This window comes from Oreochromis aureus, linkage group 19, assembly GCF_013358895.1.
Source record: "Oreochromis aureus strain Israel breed Guangdong linkage group 19, ZZ_aureus, whole genome shotgun sequence".
In the NCBI taxonomy this organism is placed as follows: Eukaryota; Metazoa; Chordata; class Actinopteri; order Cichliformes; family Cichlidae; genus Oreochromis; species Oreochromis aureus.
In genome coordinates, this window is record NC_052960.1 from 19,082,949 (window position 1) to 19,103,834 (window position 20,886).

The 20,886-nt window shown below is 43.5% G+C and overlaps 2 protein-coding genes across 2 annotated transcripts in view; one reads left to right on the forward strand and one right to left on the reverse strand.

The window, feature by feature from the left end:
• mnat1 (MNAT1 component of CDK activating kinase) overlaps positions 1-12,047 on the reverse strand; it is a 31,542-nt gene extending 19,495 nt beyond the window's left edge. The window contains exons 1-6 of the mRNA XM_031758366.2: positions 11,828-12,047; positions 5,802-5,954; positions 5,345-5,418; positions 4,303-4,406; positions 3,927-4,067; positions 2,715-2,846 (exon numbers count right to left, since the gene is read on the reverse strand). Coding sequence (XP_031614226.1) covers positions 2,715-2,846; positions 3,927-4,067; positions 4,303-4,406; positions 5,345-5,418; positions 5,802-5,954; positions 11,828-11,916 — 693 coding nt within the window. The 5' untranslated portion in view covers positions 11,917-12,047. The remainder of the gene's footprint in view (positions 1-2,714; positions 2,847-3,926; positions 4,068-4,302; positions 4,407-5,344; positions 5,419-5,801; positions 5,955-11,827) is intronic.
• A 1,099-nt stretch (positions 12,048-13,146) lies between these two features.
• Positions 13,147-20,157, forward strand: six4a (SIX homeobox 4a). The gene is made up of 3 exons (XM_031758350.2): positions 13,147-14,199; positions 15,842-16,542; positions 17,711-20,157. The coding sequence occupies exons 1-3, from the start codon at positions 13,466-13,468 to the stop codon at positions 18,322-18,324; spliced, it is 2,049 nt and encodes a 682-aa protein (XP_031614210.1). The 5' UTR covers positions 13,147-13,465; the 3' UTR covers positions 18,325-20,157.
• The last annotated feature ends 729 nt before the right edge of the window (positions 20,158-20,886 follow it).

A 20,886-nucleotide genomic window follows, 5' to 3' on the forward strand; every position in this document is an offset into this window, starting at 1 on the left:
TAAACAGCGAATAGTCACCTCCCGCCCACACAGAGTGTCTCTTTTGATATCAGCGGACATCTATTTTAAAAGACACTTTATTCTTCAAAGGATGTTTACTCAGGTTGGCTAAGGAGGGGGTGTATTTATATGTGTGTGCGCACCCACACACGGGTAATGTGTGTCTCATGCTTCAATAGAGTCCCTACAAAGTAAAGGATTACTGAGTGATTTCAGACCATTCCTAAGGCAAGACCAGGCCCATCCCACTTCAAAATCACACCTGGAATAAGACTACTTTCCCTGAGGATTGGTGAACTTCCTCAAAGATCCGCTCAACAGCAATGGTAGTGCATAACCAGAAACATCAGGGTCAAGGTTGGAGTCCCCTTCACGAACTCCGAGAAAATCATTCTGGCAAAGAACGGAGCCAGCATGGCTGAGATGTCCCCATGCGTGTTTCCAGTTGACAACATATCACAACTAGGTGCAATATTAGATCACTCTTTAAATAAAGTCCCGAACGACTAGGAAGCTGAGGAATAACTGGCATCCCCAATTTCCAGCCCAAAGACAGGCAGATATGTCATTCCTCTGGTGACGGCTCACTTTGGCCACGGATGAAACAGCTGGCTGAAATACTGTTAAGGTGGCAGCAGAGGGAGGGGGGTTGTGCGTACGGAGAGAAAGGGGCGCCGCACATTTGTGCTCCTGTGACTGGTGAACGTCACGTCGCAAAAACATCCAAATGAAAAAAAACAAGAGGTCAAAAATGTGCTCCAAGTCCATTCATCACTGTCACATGAAACTGTTTCTTATTTGTCAGTGTATTTCACAAGCGATAATAGGACTTGTACTAATGAATACTTCATTGATTGGGAAAACTGTTAAAGTTTTCCAGGCCTAAAGCAAATACCTTTAAAAGTGCTTTTTTAAATATAAGACTTTCTTCTCATGATAGAAAACAGGGTCCAAGGAAACCGGAGCCATTTATGCTTGAAAATTACAAAAATGACTAATCATTATAACAGTAAATGATATCACAGTTACTAAAGAGATTGGCACATATTAGTTTTGCTTCAAAGCAAAATCATAAAATGTGGCCCAGCTTTAAAAAAAGTGTGTTTTTACATTTGTCTCTCCTAATTTCTGCTGAAGAAAAACTGAAACCCTGTTTGGAGCGAAGGACCAGAACCTAGCAGATAAATGAATTCCAGCAATCTCCAGGAATCTGCCGCTCTGTGCTGAAACCCCACCAAGTCAAACAGAAGTCATTCTTATGGACTCTGAGGTGAAGGGAAATCCAAACCCACACGTTCCCCTGACTCAAGTCTCTCAAGTCCAACAGCAGATGCATGGGGAGAGCTCTACTCCACCAACAAGAGCACAGGGATGGGAAGATGAAGAGAAATGGGGAGAAAGCAGCAAGGAAAAACATGCACAGAACAAGCCAAGAGCAACATAATCATGCAGTTTCTCTCTCCATCAGCAACTTTTAACTTCACGCTGTATATTAAGGAGGTGAAAGTGAGAGTACTGAATCCCCCCGTTTAGCTCAGCTCAATACTTTTGAGTGTTGCTTTATGAGATAGTCCTCTCTTCAAAAATAGAGTTCGGTTCTACCCAAGTATGTCAAAACCTTGCTTCAGCTTGAGCTGAGGTGAGTACTAAGCAGATATCTCTCCCACGCACCACTGAACTGTGGGAAGACAACCATGCCTCATGAGGGTTGCTGTGAAAGGGGTGGGGATGATGACACAGCCTATCTCATCGCAGTAAAATGAAAATAAACGACTGAAAACCTGAGCTACAGCCAAATGGAAGGTCCCTCCAGACACGGTGCGCACAAAGCTGCAAGCTCAGAGTAGCCGAAAACCCTGAGCCCACATGCTTTCTCTCTCTCTGTGGGACCTACTGCACACCCAGAGGAATGTGATGACATGAATGAAGAGGTGAGGGCCTCTTCCCACACTGAAGAAGCACCAAACATGGAGGAACATCCTCCTTTTCAAAGTGTGGCCATGTATGACCACACTATTGTCAACAAGCAATCCGTGTAAAGTTTTGACACTAATGACCTCAACAGTTCAGATTCACCTTAGCGCACTGGGCAGAGACATGTCACTATGTGTATTAACTGCCTCTTAAAACTTGATTGATGCTCATTTTGCTCTCATTGTTTTGCTGCTTGTCTTAGATCTTTGCAACACAAGTTCAGAGCAGCAAAGTTTAGTCTGTTGGACGTATGCTAACAAGCAAGCTTAGTGCAGGGGTTTGTATGAAAAGCAGTCGTTTTTTTGTGTGTGTGATGTGTTGCCCAACCACAGTGGAAAGCAAAAATTTTTTTTAAAGCTGTTCTAAACAACCACAATTGTACGCGAGGGAAAAAACCTTCCCAGATTATCATGGCGAACACTCTCAGGATTTAAATGGGACCTATTGTGCTCTATCTAGAGCTCCATATTTTTATTCTTGAACTTCGCTGGAAAACCAGTGCATGATTTACAGCACAAAAATTATCCTTACTTAGCTCATGTAGGGTCATGATACAACCCCTCCATTCATTGTCAGGCTGAAATGAGCACTTTTGGCTCCATCGTCCTCTAAAGCTGCCTTTCTTTGAATTAGCAGCTCCTTGATGACCATATAAGTCACATCACTTCCCATGTGTGTAAATAACACACATTCAGGGTGAAAAGAGAATCAGAAAACTACAATAAGAGTGTTGTACTTACCATATGGATTCCAGTTGAAAACAGACTGGTGGGCTTCACAGCCTGTTTCTGCTGCTCTATCTGGGTCTCAAGCTGGGCAGCGCGAACTTTGTGTTGAGCGAGTAAAAGGGTGGCAGGAAGCTGAGACTGCTCCTGGAGACAAAAAACGTATATAGACTTTGTAAGTATTAATCTGAGTGTGTGAAATTTAACGCAGTAGTTCATTGAACATATCCCACCCATTGCTGGGTCACCATGAGCATGGGCTGCTTTCAGGCCAGCTGCCACAAAACTTTAGTAAGTCATATTAGCAAAACTGTGCCGCTGTCAGGGGACGCCGCTTCAAGTGCACTGCGCCGTCTTCACCTCCATTAAATGCAAGGTCGGACATTTCAATTTCTTCAGTGGAGTATTGCCAAGCGCATAGATCTAAGAACACAAGCCTGGACACATTGTTCACTGTAGAGGTAGGACATTTTTGATGGGGTGAATTATAAAGGTGGGACAGTCTGGAGCTTTTGGGGGGTATTTTTTTCAGTATGCCAATAACGGTTAAATCAGTTTCCATACGATGGGTCCTCTTCTGACTATAAGAACTGACACATTTTACTCAAATGAATGAAATAAAATGGCAGATAACAAATGTGAATCCAGCGTAGAGTACATGTTGTATTAGAGAAGAACAATAATCTAGTGGGCTTCAACTTCCCACTGATGTGTTTTATTGATTAGTTAGCCACTCCGGGAAACAGCAACATGCAGTCTAAATGTATTTGTTGATGTAATGCATGTGAGTGTTCACACGTAAGAATAGCAAGCCTATTGGCCACAGGGCCGTACAGATGTCAGAGCTCAGGAGAGCTCCCCTGGGGGATGTAAGAGCTGATCTCATCTGCCTACAGTCAACAGGCCCTGTGCCTTAAACAAACAAACACACAGCTTAGCCAACTATCTGTGATGGTCCTTCAGCAGCCCGCTCTGCCGGAACAATAACTTTCAAAGCCTGCAGCTCAACACAATGGAGCCGATAGGCTTTGGAATCACAGAATGAGAACAATGCAACCCGCAGCACAATGACTGGTAATAAGCTCTTAATGATCTCACATCCACGAACCCTAGAGCAGAGCGTGTGCACATCCAACATGGAACATCTGTCATAATGTGACTCGCTAATTGCATCACTAGATTTGTCATTACACATGCATACGGCCATGCAACATGTGTGCAACTCACCAGTTCGTCCAGCAGAGCCTGTTTGTTCTTCCTCTTGGCCTGTAGTTGCCTCTGTTCCTCCTGCAGCACCTCCAGTCGCCGCTGCTCATTGCTCTGCTGTTCCAGCAACAGAAGCTCCTCCAGCTCTTCCTGCTCCCGCGTCTGAGGAAGGGAGAGAGAGTCGGCAAGTTGGAAGAACCTGTCGTTTTATTGACCACGCGGCTGATTCTACACGAGCTGTAGCACCGCCCTGTTGCACTTGATTCTACACTTTGCCCTCTTAGACAAACAGAGCAGCTGGCTTTAAAATAAAAAAGTCCAGTGTTTATCTTAAATACAAGTGTCATTATTAGGTATTATCCTTTTCTGAGGGGGGAAAAGCTTCAAAAGTACATACAAGCTTGGCCTTATTTCTCTGGATGACATCTCTGTTCTCTCTCTGGTACTGCTCCATCCTCAGCTTGGTGTTCTCCACGTCAACGTTGTTTGTCAGGTTATACACTGCGTGCAAAAGAACAGCCACTGTTGAACATATCAATCCATCACAACTCACACTGTGGACAGAACCACTGTCTCCAAGTCCACAATACCGTTAATTAAACCCACTATCTAAATCCTCCAAATCATTTAAAACTGTAATCGAAATAACGACAAATTTATTCAACTGAAATGTTGAAATCAACATGCATGTGATATCTTAAATCCAGGGACGATGTAAAGAGGAGCTGAGTAGAAATTACTCATCATCAAGATCGCACTTTAACTGGCCCACAAAAAAAGAAAGAAAAGCCAATTGATTATTTTATATGTTGCCAGATTAATCTATAACAATATACACTACAATTTATTAACACATATATATTTCATAATACAAATTAATAGAATAAAGCCCCACCCACATACATGCTGTAGGTGTTGCTGCTAGAAAGAGACAATTTACAAGAAATCTGCCAAATTTAATTATATAGAAGTTTATCTGCATACAGACAGACAGCTTTCATTTTAGCTTCTGCTCAATTTAGCTACGCCCTCGCTGTGTAAAATAAACCAGCGGTGGATGGGAGAAGCATTTAAACTGTTTAAACATGCAGTTTTCTAATGTGAAAATAAAAGCTGAGAAAAAAAAAAACTTCACAGGTGACTGGATTGGTGGAAACAGCATCACTAGCCCAAATGGTATATCTATTTATTTATTTTAAGAAATACTCCATCAGTTGTCTGTTTTTTACATGGATTTTTACACTGTTTTGCAGCTCTCCTAATACATCCATGCTACAAGTTTACACTGACCTGCCAGTGAAGATGTGTGAACATTGTACGTTCTGTTTCCTAATCTGTGGCCCTGGCTGACGCTAATGCCTGTAAAACACCCTCTTGTGCAGCCAGAGTGAAGGAGAAATCATTAAACTAGTCTCAGCATGAAGCTTCCAAGCTCCTACCTATGTCCTCCACTTGCTCCAGATAATCGTTATATTCTCTCAGGCTGGGGAAGTCAAAATCTCTCTTGTTGTAACTGCAGAGAAACAAGAGAAGTGGTGATGCAAAAAAGTAAAACCTGGTGAGAGCAAATATGCACTGACATTAATAGCTTCCATTAAATCAACCATTTTATAATACCATGTCTGTATCCTGCCTAATAGGCGCACATTAGATGTCAATTAGGGGCTATTAAAGAACAGATAACAGGGAAGAGAGAGGAGGCAGGGAGGGGCTGAGAAGTAAAAATCTGGCAGAGAAAGAGCCTTCCCGTTTGAGCCCCCCCGGGGAGATGCATTGTCTACAAAACAAACAGTGTAATGAGAAAGACAAAGGTAGCTTAAGAAGTGGGAGGAGGCATGGGATGACACATAAACACTAAGAACCACACCCCTCACCCTCACAGTCCCCCTCACTCACATCTTCAGCACTTTCTTACGAATCTCCACCTCCTTATCTACTGTCGGGTCTTCGAAGAGCTGCACGCGGAAGTTGCTCTTCCTCAAAGGCGTGTCGCACTGCACGCAGTTGCCCGAGCCGCGAACGAACAGCATCTCGACGCAGTTCTCGCATCTGCGTGGGAGAGGACAACAAAAACAGGCATTAAACGGCAAGCTGAACTGCATTTTTTCCCCCAGAGGTGACCCTCCTTGGGCACCTCTGAGAGTCAGTCGTAAGCACGCTTGTGTGGGCGTATGTGGCGATTTTCCACAGAATAAAGCAGATTTGTGTTTGTGTGGGTTTTTTTTTTTAAATCTCTGTAAACCATCAGACACAATGGGTGATAATGGGGCACATGAATATTTCCTCTGAGTGCTCAAAGATGGCTGGGATTATGATTGGAATGTCGATTAGACAGCCTCCCGCTCTCAGAGAGGAGGAAATTAGCCCAACACCCCATCAGCGGAGCGTCTGTCTGCACTGGAAAAACATTTACTTTATTGTTATTTCAACAGACCTCAGTCATTTTGCCACGTTGCATAATATGATAAAATCCAGCTTGGTAATTCATGGCACAGTCTATCATTACAGGAAAGGACCGAGTCTTATGTAATTTGGGAAATTCACAGAGATGAACAACAGCAGTATCTTACTTAAGCTGAACTGTCATTTAAACTAAAGCTTTTAATAAATCTGAAATATTTTATACCTTTTTAAAAACGTATCCAAAAGTCATTCCAACCTTCCCCCACTTTCTTATTATTCCTGACATGGTGCCTAAATGAAAGGAGGCTGCAATGGAATAAACCACAATCTTAAACACCGTGGAAATCTAGGCTGTTACTGATCAAAGTATTTGCTATAAATCTGTTAAACGGCTACGTCTTTCCAAGGCAAAAATATGTAGCAGTACAGCAAAGTCATGATGAGTTTTTCAGGTGGCCTTTAGTTCCCCATATAAGCAACAATGAATCACAGCTCTCCTCGGTAAAGAGCATGCCTTTAAACAAAAGGAAGAAACTATTTCAGGTTTAAAAAAAAAAAAAAAAAAGAAACGCAGCCCAAAACAGGAACTTTGTGCAGTCTCACTGGAAACGCCATGGTAACCAATCAGCAGACCTACCTGAGGGCACAATTCTGTGCTTAGCCATCAATCACACCTTTATGCAGGTAGGCGTTTACCCATCAGTCACACTCAAGTGAGTAGTGGACACCGAAGACAATGGGAATGTTCCTTTATCTCCCCTGATGGGGTGGAGAGCCTGGATAAACGTTTGCACAGTACACTCTTTTAATTAGGTCTCAGTGGAGCTTTATTTCAACAGGAATCCACCTTCCTGCTTGTGACCACCTCAAAAAAGACATCTGGTTTCCAAATAGCACTATCTGCTTTTGAGCATTTACAGTTTTCATAATAAACTATAACAAAGCTGAAGGGGGGAAAAAAAAAAAACCCAACTTCTTTTCACCACACGTCACTGATGGTATGGTTGAGTCATTTCTTCCCAAAAGTCAAACACTGGGCATGAGGCACTGGTGTCGAGTCAAAAGTTCTCCAGGGATGGAGCCTATTAGAACAATCATGACTGAGCCATCCTGCAAGACGTTTCACTTCATCAGCAGGATTTAAAGCAGAAAAAAAAGCAGTTAAAGGAGAAACTGCAGAGCGGTGGAGTTTGGCTGTTTATACCTAGCGTCTCACATAAGGGTCAAACAAGCCCAACCTGCAGAGTTGTGACACCAAAGCTTTCCAAGCAGCTATACAACAAACTGACGAAGCACCACGGAGGACTGTCTTACAAGCAGTTCAGCTTGGCTTACAAGAAGCAGCAATGTAAAAATGAAAGCTGAACGGCAGACAGAAACATCTGCGCCGTCCAGTTGGTGCTTCAGAGTCTGAAGTGCACCCTGGAAGAGGCAGATGTTCGTTGTGGCCTCAGGCTACAGGAGATCTATAGGCCTGGCCATATGGAGGTAGATGGAAGGATTCAGCTTGTTTCCACAGGCCCACAAAGAGCCCATTCATCAAAACGGAGCAAGGAGTGGGGTGAAGCTTGGCCCCCCGCCCCATAAATGGACCACACAACAGAACTCTCCAAAGGGGAAATCCTGTGTAACTCTAGAGCAAAGAGATGACCGTCTAAAAGGGAGGGAGGAGACTCTTAGAATCAATTTGCCAGCTTTGAGATTGTGAGCCTGTTTCATTTTGCGATCAAAGGAGGATCCAGATTTTTTTTAAGCCAATTCTACACTCATTTGCAAACATTTAAATGGACAGATCTTTAGCTACTTGCCATCTCTGAGTCTCAAGGCTGTTGTTGCTGACTGAGCGCTCCTGACTCCTCCCTCTCTCACCTGTCCTGCTCGGAGCGCCAGGCTCCTATCTCTCCCATCTGCAGCTGTCAGCAGGTCAGGGAAAGGGGGTGGTAAGGGGAAGGTAAACAGGGCCCTGGCTCAGCAAAGAGACTCCTCTACCACCACTACCCCCACCATCTCTCAGTGACATTGCCTGCGTCTTTGCTGTGTCACTTTTGCATTAAAGTGCAAAAACAGAAAAGCACAAGACAGCATGAGACTGAGCTTGTTTGCTTGTTACAGTGATCTCTATATTTTTGTTTCCATCTTAGACCAAGGGTTGATTCAAGACCAAGTAGAGATGGATTTGTATAATGGCATTGTGTGAAATCTAAACAATCTGCAAAACCTGCAGCATCACAATCAGAAAATGCCAAAGACCAACACTATGACTGCTTAAACTAAAAGCTTGCCCCAACCGCGCATTTATAGTACTTTAAAGAAAAGCCAAGAACATGTCTAAACCTCACACTGGACGCCTTTTTAAAAAATCTGAATGATCCCCAAAACGACTTCTTGCATTGCTGCTGGAGATTATCCTGCAGCATACAATTATAATTGTAATGTTAGCATCACTGTGTCCACCTTCTAAACACCACTGTGTGCCTCAGCTACAACTGTTTTTGCCTGCCTGTGCCCAGTGTCAAATGCCAAAGGACACAGACCCAGTGTCATTGTGCAAAGGTAATAAATAACCCACATCAAATGCCCCTGTGACAAGGATACAAAATGTGCTGCAGTGGAGTTTAAATTTAGATGCATGGAGAAGCTTAATAATGCAACCGCTGAAGGCTAGTCAGCGCAGACTGGACGGGCCACTCAAAGAAGAGACAGTCTTACATTTATCTAAATGGAGTCCAACTATTCTCAGCTGTTTATGATTCATCTAGTATATGTATCTCAATAAGTCAATTAATCCTTTAATGGACAGTCACTGAAGAAAACGGTTTCACAGAGGCCTGGGCGATATCTTCAAATGACTTGTTTTGTGAAGAATTGGTTGTGTTGTATTAGCGTTATCGCTCTGAATAACTGAACTGCTTTGTGCTCTCACTAGTGCTACTTTCTCCTGGTAAACAGGTCGGTGTTTATATAAACCCTTCCTATACTTCATGAACATTTAAAGTGCTTTATGCTACCACACACACATACAAACAGCACTTCATTCTACATCTTTAAACCATTTTACCTATCACATACACTCTCTCTCATACCAAGGACATGCAGACTGAAGATGCTGGGAATCAAACTGTTCTCTTCTGCTTATCCTTATCAAGGCTGCGGGGTGGCTGCAGCCTATCCCAGCTACCATAGGGTGAAAGGCAGGGTACACCCAGGACAGGTCGACAATCGTGGGTCTCTACCTTCAGTTTTGTCTTCAGTAACTGAAAAGCATGCTCTACTGGTTTGAGATCAGGTGACTGACTTGGCCATTGAAGCATATCCAGTTTCTTTGGCTTGAGAAACTCTTGGGTTGGCTTTGCAATAAGCTTTGGGTCATTATCCATTTGTACGTTGAAGAGCTCGTTGATCAGTATTACAGCATTTGGCTGAATGAGAGCAGAGAGTATAGCTCTGTATGCTTCATTATTCATCGTGCTGCTTCTATCGGCAGTCACGTTGTCAAACACTAGTGACCAGGTTCCACTGGCAGACATATGTGTTCATCCCATAAGACTGCCTCCGCCATGTTTGACAGATGATGTGATATGCTTTAGATCAGGAGCTGTTTCGCTCTTTCTCCATACTTTTCTCTTTAAATAATTCTGGTATATATTCATTCATCTTAGTTTCATTTATCCAAAGGCTTTTGTTTGTTTGCTTTTGTTAAGCCCCTTGAATTAAAGATGAAAGTCAAACAGCCTCCCGCTCTCAGAGAGGAAACTTCAACAACATCTTGATTTTTGAAAATTTAAAATCTATATGGTGGTGCACAGAGTCAAAAACTATATAACCATCTAAAAACTAACCATGTGCATTAACCTCTTAGATTCTCTTTGTCTTATATAGTTTTTCTGAAGAGCATTGTTGATTAAAAATGAGAAAATGGATAACTCTGAAACTGATCAGAGTTACAGATCTTGTAGCATTTCTGTAAGACTCGCTGCAAAAAAGGGGAAAAACAGAAAAGAAAAGCCAAAAAGCATCAGTGATGAAAATACTAATATGATTAGGGAGTACAGCAGTTTCCAAGTGATGCATAAATTCACCGTCGCACCGGCTCTGAGGAACAGATCCAAGGTGACCCGGGCTAGGACATCTCTCCAAATTGCTTCATTGCAGAATCATTTTAATTTTCTGTGTGTAGTCCTGCATCCAGACAGAGGCAGTGAGTTATGAGCCCGCTGACCTGATGACAAAGCACGACCACTTCCTGATGGCACGGTCAATAAACAGACAGGGTCGAAAAAGATGTGCTCATCAAGCTACCACTGTCGCTGCATAATGCTCATGGAGAACATGTCCCCTTTATTTAAACGTCCATGTTTTTAAAGGGCGGACAAGGTTAAATGCTGAAAAATGCACGGCGAAGTATCGACATGATGATGCTGCTCAGCAGTAACAGAATAAAAACAAATGGAAACATGCTAACTTTTCATCCATTTCTGTATGTTATGCAAATAATAATCATAATCTTCTACTTCTTTCATATGATCCCTTTAGGGGTAGCCACAGTGAATCATCTACCTCCATCTCACCCTATTCTCTCCCTTTCATCCTCTTCTGTCAAACCAACCCTCTGCATTTCCTCCATCACTTTTCCTCCTGCAAGGTAGCTCCATCTTCAATATCCTTTAACCAACATATCCCCCCTCCAAACCATCTCATCGTTACCTCTTATAATAATAAAATTAATTAGTTTAGGTTTTGGTTTTGCATTATATTTTCTGTTTAATGCAAAAATGACAAATTCCAAGCTGTGGTTGATCAAATCAAGCCAGACCTGTGACAGAGATGCAGCCATTTAAATAAAAATGTAGCTTTTAGTTAGGTTGGCAGATTAACATGGAAAAACTTGCGCAGTCAAACTCGAATTTGATTTGCACCTTTCAGCTGGCCCTTTTCAAAAACCTCTGAATAATTCATATTCATTATGTGGTTAAAAACTCAGCACAGGGTGTTTATGCTCCTCATCATTAGTCACTTTTCCCCCTGCCATCCTAAACTTGCTGTACTTTCCACACACACAAAAAAAGACACAACTGCAGGGTCTGCTTTTCTACAGAGGTCTCTAAGCTGAGCTGCTTACAGCCGGTGTAGGTCATATGTAAACAATGGCCGCTATACTATGTTTACCAGCAGCATTAGCCTAGCTTTGCAATTGTGTAGCTCTATCAGGAAACATAACCCACCTCTAAAGCACACTTTCTGTCTACACTGACACAGCTATTTAACAGCCAGACTATAAATATGAGCTAGCCCAACAAACCGTCAGCATTCGAGGCTTATCAGTTTTGTTTACGTCCAAGTCCCCCCATTAAGACTTGAGATGTATGTGCGGAAACAGTTTTAAACGCTATATTACAGCTGCTTTTGGGGGGTGCTTTTGTGTTTGCGTGTCTTTTTGAGCAGCCTGGAGCAGAAACGCCGCGATGTTGTGGAGGATTTTTGCACCTCCTTCCTTGTAGCTGTCAGGTGTGAATACTCACAGCGTGTGGCCGCAGACGTTCACCATCAGCTTCAGCGACGGGTTTCTGTATTTAGTTGTTTTACATCTCGGACAGCCCTGTTCGTCCATTTCTGTCTGCACCACACCAAAAAATAATGGCAATAATAATAAAGCACTTCAGAAACAAAACACGTCAACAACTTGCAGCTCTCCTGTCAGTTTCCAAGCTGCGAACCGCTGCGTTACACAAAATGAGGTCCGACGGGAAACGGCATTAATAAGATGGGTTCCTATTTAATGATCGCTTTTAGAGGAGAGGTGCAAATTGCTGCTGGCACACACATACAGGGGCTGCTAGGGAGTCCCAGTGGAAGCGAGGTACAATAAATTAAGTAAATAAATAACTTTAGCTAGTAGTAATAGTAGTAGTAGTAGTAGTAGTAGTAGTAATGGCAGTAGTGGAGTAAATATATATATATATAAAACTTGCATATGATCTTGTAAGTCTCAGCAGAAACACAATTAAAAACAAAAATCAACCCAGACATTGTTTCCCAGGGTTTCTGACATCATATCGTTTCTGGATGATTGTGAATTTGGAAAAAACAACTCATAAGTTACATTAAATTAGTGTTATGAAATCATGAACGTGAATTTTGGGGGAATTCGTTTGATATTTTAATATTTTAGTTTTCTTTCCTCCCAGTGCTTGAGCTATACTGGTTTATTGACTATATGTGGATGCTAGTAATTGTTAAGACGATCTGAGACTCTTTTACTATAAAAGATGAAATGAAAACATAATTTAAAGTTCAAATATCAGTAATGATGTGGTGTTGGACACTTGTTACCTGATGCTAGACAGATCACCTGATTTGGGAATGAGCTACTCTTGGGAGAAATTTGAGGTATAGTCCACATATGATATCTTTGAAGGGGTGGGCTACATTTTCATAGGGGTGGGCTGTTTTTTTCTGACATTACTTTGGTCGCTTATAATGTTCTGATCCAGTCTTCGGTGGGAGGGGGTGCAACCTCGCAACAGCCACTTAAAGCAGGATCTGTGCTGAAACTATCACTTTCATACCTGAAATAACAATAAAAACAAATTTAAAGTGTGGGCAAATTTGATATCTATTTTTAGTTAACATTTATTACTTTAAAACTTGTCAAAATAAGTTTAAACTGCCTAAATAAAGTGAGTGACAGTATTCCCAGCATTACTTCCGTTTGGATTTCCATACATCGAGATGGAAATAAAACAGTCTTTTATGTGCATGCCTACAGACAAAGGATCTCCTGACAATACAGACAACAAAGATATCCCGTTCCCACGATCACAAAAGCACTCACCTTGCACAGGTGAGCTACGGTAATCTACTGGAAGTTATATGACTGACAGCTGGAAACCAAACATTCGCGTCTGAATCCATGCTTGCTCCTCCCTTACGGGCCCTCGACGGCCAATAGCGAGGCGCTCCTGTAGATAGACCCCAGCGTGTCTCCCTCCAGCTCCAGTCCCCGCAGAGTAAAAGTCACGTTGGAAGGAAAAGGGGAGAGAGATATCTACTTACAGCTGCTGTCAGATATCCGATCGCATTCGCATGGCGAGGAGGTAACCTGATCGAGCGGGGAGGAGTGACTTTACCAGGGAAGGCTTGAACCAAAAAAAAAAAAAATGTCTTCTTCTTCTGCCGGAGAAGTCACAACAGCAAATGACATCAAGAGGGAAAATGTGAAGGAGGTGGATACGCGGGAGTGCATCAAGCTTGTGGCGCTGGACCCGGCGGAGTTGCCCATGGAGCGCACGACTCCTAGCACTGACGCGGTGCGCACTGAGCTGTTGGTGAGTGCCGCTTCCTCTCTGGCTTTCTCCCCGGAGCAAGTGGCGTGTGTCTGCGAGGCACTGCAGCAGGGAGGCAATGTGGACCGGCTGGCCAGGTTCCTGTGGTCCCTGCCACAGAGTGACCTGCTACGGGGCAACGAAAGCATCCTGAAAGCCCAAGCCCTCGTAGCTTTCCATCAGGCTCGGTATCAGGAGCTCTACAGTATTTTGGAGAACCACAGTTTTAGTCCGTCCAACCACACCTTTCTGCAAGATCTGTGGTACAAAGCGCGGTACACCGAGGCGGAGAAGGCGCGGGGGAGACCCCTGGGCGCAGTGGACAAGTACCGAATTCGGAGAAAGTATCCTCTCCCCAGGACTATCTGGGACGGCGAGGAGACTGTTTATTGTTTCAAGGAGAGGTCGCGGAACGCACTGAAGGATCTGTATAATCAAAATAGGTACCCGTCTCCAGCCGAGAAAAGAAATCTCGCCAAGATAACCGGACTCTCCTTGACCCAGGTCAGCAACTGGTTCAAAAACAGGAGACAGAGAGACAGAAACCCGTCGGAAGCACAATCAAAAAGGTGAGGCAACAAAAGGAGCACACCACAGACCTTTTCCCGTCACAGATCGCTCATCAAACGGCAATAAAATTACTTCTGAAGGTTATGTGCGTAAAAGGCCCTTTAATTAAAATGAACGCCGATTAACTTTACCAAGTATTTAAAAGTTGTTGTTGTTTTTAATGGAAAAGCGCCTATATTATCCAGTTGGACTAAGTTCGATTACTGACAATACCGAGTGTATTTCATAATCGTCTTGCCGGCCTCACAAATAAAAACGAACAATTTAAATCATTAACTATTCATAGTTCAGAAACACAAAAATGTATTTGTAAAAGGGTTAGGAGCACGCTTTTAATGTTTTGAAATATGAAGCTGTTGCCATTCAGATCAAGTTTCAAGTGCGTTGGTGCTAAGAGGCATGGAAACCATAAGCAACAAAATACACACTTCAGCGATTAAACTATCAGACGCGGGGAGTGGGCAACTTTAATGAGACGGTTCAAAAGATGACTTGAAAGGTTAATATCTTCTTATCTATTCGTGGTGTGTGTGTGTGTGTGTGTGTGTGTGTGTGTGTGTGTGTGTGTGTGTGTGTGTGTGTGTGTGTGTGTTTGAGCGCGCGCACGAACACACTTGGGGGTGCGCTTGTACCCAGCGGCACATAAATCATTTTCATGATCATGACTTCTTTTTCCCCCCCTCCCCTTCTTCCTTTTGGATCAAGAAAGGATCTCAGAGCTTCCATCAACTCCTGCGCTTCATTTCATAATCCCGCAGACAAACAGACTGACATGTGCACGCTATTCTTTCATGTTTCCCTCTGTGTGAACAAAGATGACGCACACCTGGTGGAGGTGACCCCTCTGTGTCTCTAACCACACACGCGCACGCACGCGCGCACACACACAGGCACATACACGCGATCGTAGGCTGTCTTAAAATCGCCAGTGAAAAATAATAATTTGAAAGTTTTTAAATCTTTATAAACCTTGGATTTCTTTTTCTTTTTTTTCTGTTTTTTTTTTTTTTTAAACGTGTAACAGCCTTTTATATTTTCCTGGAAGTGGTGGGTTTAGATGCGTGTGTGTGTGTGTCCCTTAGGGGGAGTGGGGGTGTGAAGTGGTGCAGCTGTTTTAATCAGTCTTTTAAAAGGGGGCTAGTAAACAAAATGAGGCTGCTAATATAGTTGCTCCTATTCTTTCACTTTGTTATTCTTGGAAAATTAAAAATAAGAATTTTCATTAGAACGTCCCAAATCAGAGGCAAAACAAGTAAATAAATACTTGAAGCCATTTGTCCTGTCAGAGCTAGCATTTTGTCACTCCAGAATTTATTGCGCCAAATGGTTGCACGGTTGTTGACACTGCCTGGTGGTTGTCCATGCAGCTCTCCATGAGGGCTACACATCCACAGACACAGCCTGCCTTCAAAGCTTTGTAATAACCCAGCAATAAATGTGAGTCTGGCTTAAAAGCAAAATGTGGGTGGAAATGAAATGAATTCCATTATACGAGTTTATGGTCTAATTGTGTCCATGTTTATCGTGTGCTTCCTTCCCAGAAATGTATACAAATGGTACACAAATTTTCCCTTTTTATTTTCCTCTGTTTTGTTACACACCATTTGTCATCTTTCTCCCTCCTCTTTTGTTTTTCTACAGCGAATCAGATGGAAACCACAGCACAGAGGATGAGTCCAGTAAAGGCCAGGAGGAGCTGTCTCCTCGTCCTCTCTCCAATTCTTCAGATGGGGTGATAACCCACGGGAACCTTCCTATTCAAACGGGACCTCTGGACAGTGGGGTGGTCATCCAACAAATCGGGGACATCAAGATGCCTCCTGGATCCAGCAGTGGCGGTCTCTACAATGGAAGTCTAGTGACCAGTAACACGCCCTCTACTGTATTTCACAACGGTGGATCATCTTACCTCCACTCACCTGGAAACATCCTCTTCAACGGGCTCAATTTGGGCATCCAGCCCCTGGCTTTTAACCCTCTGAGACCCTCTGGAGGGGTGCTGCTGGGGGGCTCTGGAGTGGACATGCAGATGCAGACAGGAGAGGACAAAGGACTAGGGAATGCTGAGGAGTCCACCCTGCCATATGCATCTTACGCTGGCTGTGTGAATGGGTCAGAGGTGAAGCTGGAAGGGGTTCACACCATGGCTGCCCAGAACGGAGGCTCCTCTGTTCTGACATTCAGCTCCCCATCAGGCGCTCTGCAGCTGGGTGGCTACAGCCTGGTCCAGGTACCAAGTGGAGTCTCTGACAGCGATGGCAGCTCATTACTCAACAGCGACGTAGGTCTTCCTCCCCTGCAGCTCTCTTCTGCCTCCTCTTCTTCAACAATTACACAACAAGGTGGGTTCAAGAAGTGATTTGCTGTCTAAGATGATTCAGTTTTAATACTTTGCTTCTTCTTTACCTTTAGAGGTTACATGGTCATGTGTAGCTGAATTGTACATGGAAGAGACTGAGTCAGAATGGACATCATTATAACTGTGCTAAGAATAATTATACTTTAACCATTCTCACTAAAGAAGGAACAATTTCTAATAAGGGAGATACGTTTAGATACAAATTAGAGCCATCTGCTGTTGATTTTAATAATAGACTCAGTTACATATGACTCAAACTGTCCTTATTTACTTTTAAAGTCAACAAAAGTACAAAAACAGAATCCAGTGTTGTATCAGAATAAAGACCCGAATTAAATCTTTATCACAGAAATCACAGCCTTATACCACCTTGCATTATAATAGGTGAGTGTTGCTCTTTCCCCTCCTTAAATGTCCCCAGTGGTTTGTCAACAGGTCTCTACTACACCCACCCAATATATCTGACCTGCTTTATTGGCTTGTCTGTGTTTGGGCCATAGCCCAAGGGACTGATGGTGCACATAACACAGACCAGAAGAAATATAGAAGGGGCAGGCACACACACACACACACACACACACACACACACACACACACACACACACACACACACACACACACACACACACACACACACACACACACACACACACACAGAGCCACGTATATATAGAAGTGGTGGTCCTTTTAAAACCCCAGAGATGGATAAAAACAAGTTCTGAAGTCACCATCACTCATCATCATTACGCTCTTGATCTCCAGAGCAGGGGAGGGGAAATATGTTGCAGACAATCAGAGGCCATGAAATGCACTAACAGGGAATAAGCCATTACAGCACTTACTTTGACATAAAGCAGAGAATGTAGACCAGGATGAATAATTAGAAGAAGAAGAAAAAAACCCCAGAAAATTGCAGCTTTCTCTTGAGTTCTGGCAGCGTTATTCATTTGTTCTCTGGGGCAACTGCAGGGTCGAGCTTAACGTCCACAAAGTGTGTAAGACACACAACAGCAATTTTGCGGCCAAGGCCTGCTGTAAATGGAACGCATAATAATGCAAGAACCGAAGAGGGGATCAGGCAGTGGGATCTACTGCAGCCAAACTGGGGAAAGATATACTATATGTATTGATCTATTGTTGTATCACCACAGGTACCATGGCTCTGAATAATGTAGCAGTGAGTTCCTCCAGTGGCGACTCATTTGGGCAGCAGGACAAACTGACCATGGCATCTTTGCACCACAGTACGGTTCTCTACAGCATGAGCAATAACGGCCAGCCATCCATCAAGAAGGAGCCTCTGGAGGGAGGTGTTTATTCCTCGTACCATCACGGGCTCCACTTGGACCCCAGCGGTCAAATCAACTACTCCGGACCCGGTTCAGAAGAGATTTCCTCCAGCCAAGGTCCCACCTCGACCGCCGAGGTCACTGCCGTCAGCTCATCCAGCCCGGAGTCAGAGGTCTACACCACCCTCACTGTCAGCACGCCCCTGATGGCTCAAACAGAACCGAACAACCACCACCTCCAGCCCACAGAGTACCTTGGGGGCCACGAGGTCCGAGGGGCACCGTCCTCACACCTGATGGGCCCCGTCATGAACAACAACTACATGAACCTTTCAGAGAGCAAGGTGGATGGCTCGGGTTCAGGAAGCATGAACGAAATGGTGCGGGCAATGTGTGGGGAGATGGAGGCTACGGAGGGAAAGGAGCTGGCCAAACTACAGACAGTGCAGATGGATGAGGACATGGCTGACCTTTAACCTCAAACCTCTCCCTTTTGCAGAAGCACTCAAGTCCGCCCAAGCAGTGATATGATGAATCTTTTTACTCCTTTTTGTGTGCGTGTGTGTGGGTTGTTGTTTTTTTTTTTATTTTTAAAACCATTCATTTCCTTTTAAATGTTAAATTATTTGCATTCATTTGACTTTTACAATGCACTCAAGTCAGAGAGGAGCCCAGTAGGTGGGCTATATCAGTTTATCACGAAATAATAATAATAAAAAAAAGCCTGTGACATGTTTTAAAAGCCCAGCTTCCTAAGACGAAACATTACGATGGTGATGTGCTAACAGAAGACGTTGCTGTAAGCGTTTAAGCCGTGTCTAAATGTGCATTTTTATAGACCGCACCTGCTACTTCCTGTTGAGTGGATTTGATCTGCAGAAGCAGGTGCTGGAAAGCCTCGAGTCATGTGACAAGGATGTTCCTCCAAACTAAATGCGTCATCTGGGTCAAACCAAAAAGGTCACGCTGTAGGGGGAACAGGGAGCGAGCCTCTATGATAATGGTCAGTTAAACAGCAACAGCTTTACTGAAGGACTGCACACGCGTTTATAAAGAGAATAGGTCACTAAACACACAAAGCTGCTGATTTGGGGGTGGGGGAGTGTCCTTCAGTAAGCACTTTAGATTGTCTACAAAAGCCTCACAAATCAGGACTAAAAAGTGCAGCTTTTTGTGCTTTAACTCAAACCAAATGAACTGGGAGGGTTCAAAAATGGGACAACATTTAAGACAAAATGTGCCTTTCTGCTACTTAACACACACAATGGCATTGGCCTGTTTTGGCATTTGCACTACCATAGTGACAATACAACGGATGTGTTTCAAACAGCCTTTGTGTTGAGGGTTTTGTCATGTGTGACACACCTCAACAAACGCACAACCCTCTCGGCAATGGCTCCTATTTCAAGCCTCATCATCAACCTGTGAGACCAGCATATGAACGATGATCAAAAAGGTCAGCTCGCATGCTGGTCGTCACATGTTTTTGTTAATGCTGCAGCTAATAGTATATCAACTCGATGTGGCGACACCGTGTTGTATCATCTTTCATTATGATGCGTCTCCATGATGTCGGTGATCATGAATTATATTTTTTCTGTAAAAACCAGGTGCAAACATCACGTATGCTTTCGAAAAGTGTAAGGAACAAAGGGACAGAAGTTACGGACGTGACTAAGTGGACAAATTGTGTTTTTGTTTTTTAAATCGTCCCACTTTAAAAACAGAGAGGGATTGTGGTCATTTCTCTTTGCGTGGCATCATCGTGTTTGGGACACTTGTGCCTTGTACTTTTTTAATCTTTATCTTGTGACTAACAAAAAATGAAGCTCTGTTGTGGCTCGTGCGTTGTCACGCAGCTTCAGAGATTTCCCACCGTCGCCGTCGCTGGGACATTAGTCGGGTATCAACTGAGGGAAAGACAAAGGAGTGCAGAGCCCATTTGCTTTTCACAGCAGGAGTTCTCGCTTTCATACGTGACCGTAAGCGGGACATTTCAACCTCACAGCCAACTCGCACCATGCATATTTATCAGTGGATCTTCATGCTAGTGGCCTCGTAACACTTTTCTTGAGGATCTGTGACATGATCCTCTCATTTGAGCGGGCATTTCAGTGAAAGTATCCTCAGTGCTTTAATGTCATAAACCAAAAATGAGTTGTGGGCAAAAGATAGTCTTTTTTTTGTCTTTGTTGTTTTTTGTTTTTTAATCTTAGTTTGAATTATATGTTTGTTATCTGAAATTATGTGAATGTATTTTTCTAAATCTCCATACTGCAATAAAAGTTTATATTTATAAAAACGGAAAACAGGCATTTTTAATTCTTTCTAACTAAATTTAGATAGAAGATGACTGATAGCTTTATTTAATTCTCATTCGTCACAGCATGCCTGAGATAAATGGAAGTTTATGATGGGCAAAAAGCACATCTCATCTCAGTGTTTTGGAGTCCTGTGCAGCCAGATTGTGAGGATACGGGGTTGGGGAGGGGGGAAATGGCACACTTTAATCCAGCGAGCCTGGTGCAGCTCTCTGCAAACCTGCAGTGATCGTTTGCACATGCCTGGCAACCTGGAGTTCATTAGGCCTCCTTTTCTCATCTCAGTCTCTGTAATTCAAATAAACAGCAATGAGATTTCCAGAGGTAAAGCTCCTTTAGGGTGGGGGGTCTGCAGCTCCCCACAGCTCAGTCCAATCCAATGGTCTTTTCCCTGAGCGAAGGCCAAATCCCCCACTCCCTAACTTCAACATGTGGAAGAATGAATCTGAGGTGCTGTCACTCACAGACACAGAGTCGATCCAGAAAAGAGCCGAGGCTCTTCTCGTGGCTTGAGGGGATTCGCTGTGAATTCATGAATCGCAAGCCAATACTTGTTCGCGCAATGGGCACCTGACCAAACCAGCACTGAAGAGATAAGATGGAGACAAAGTTTGACAAATGAATGAACAGCAGGGGATTTTTATATTCTGCAGCGTGTGTCTGTGCTGGATTATAGGAGTCGTCCTCGCTCGGCGAATCCTGGCTACGGGAGTTATA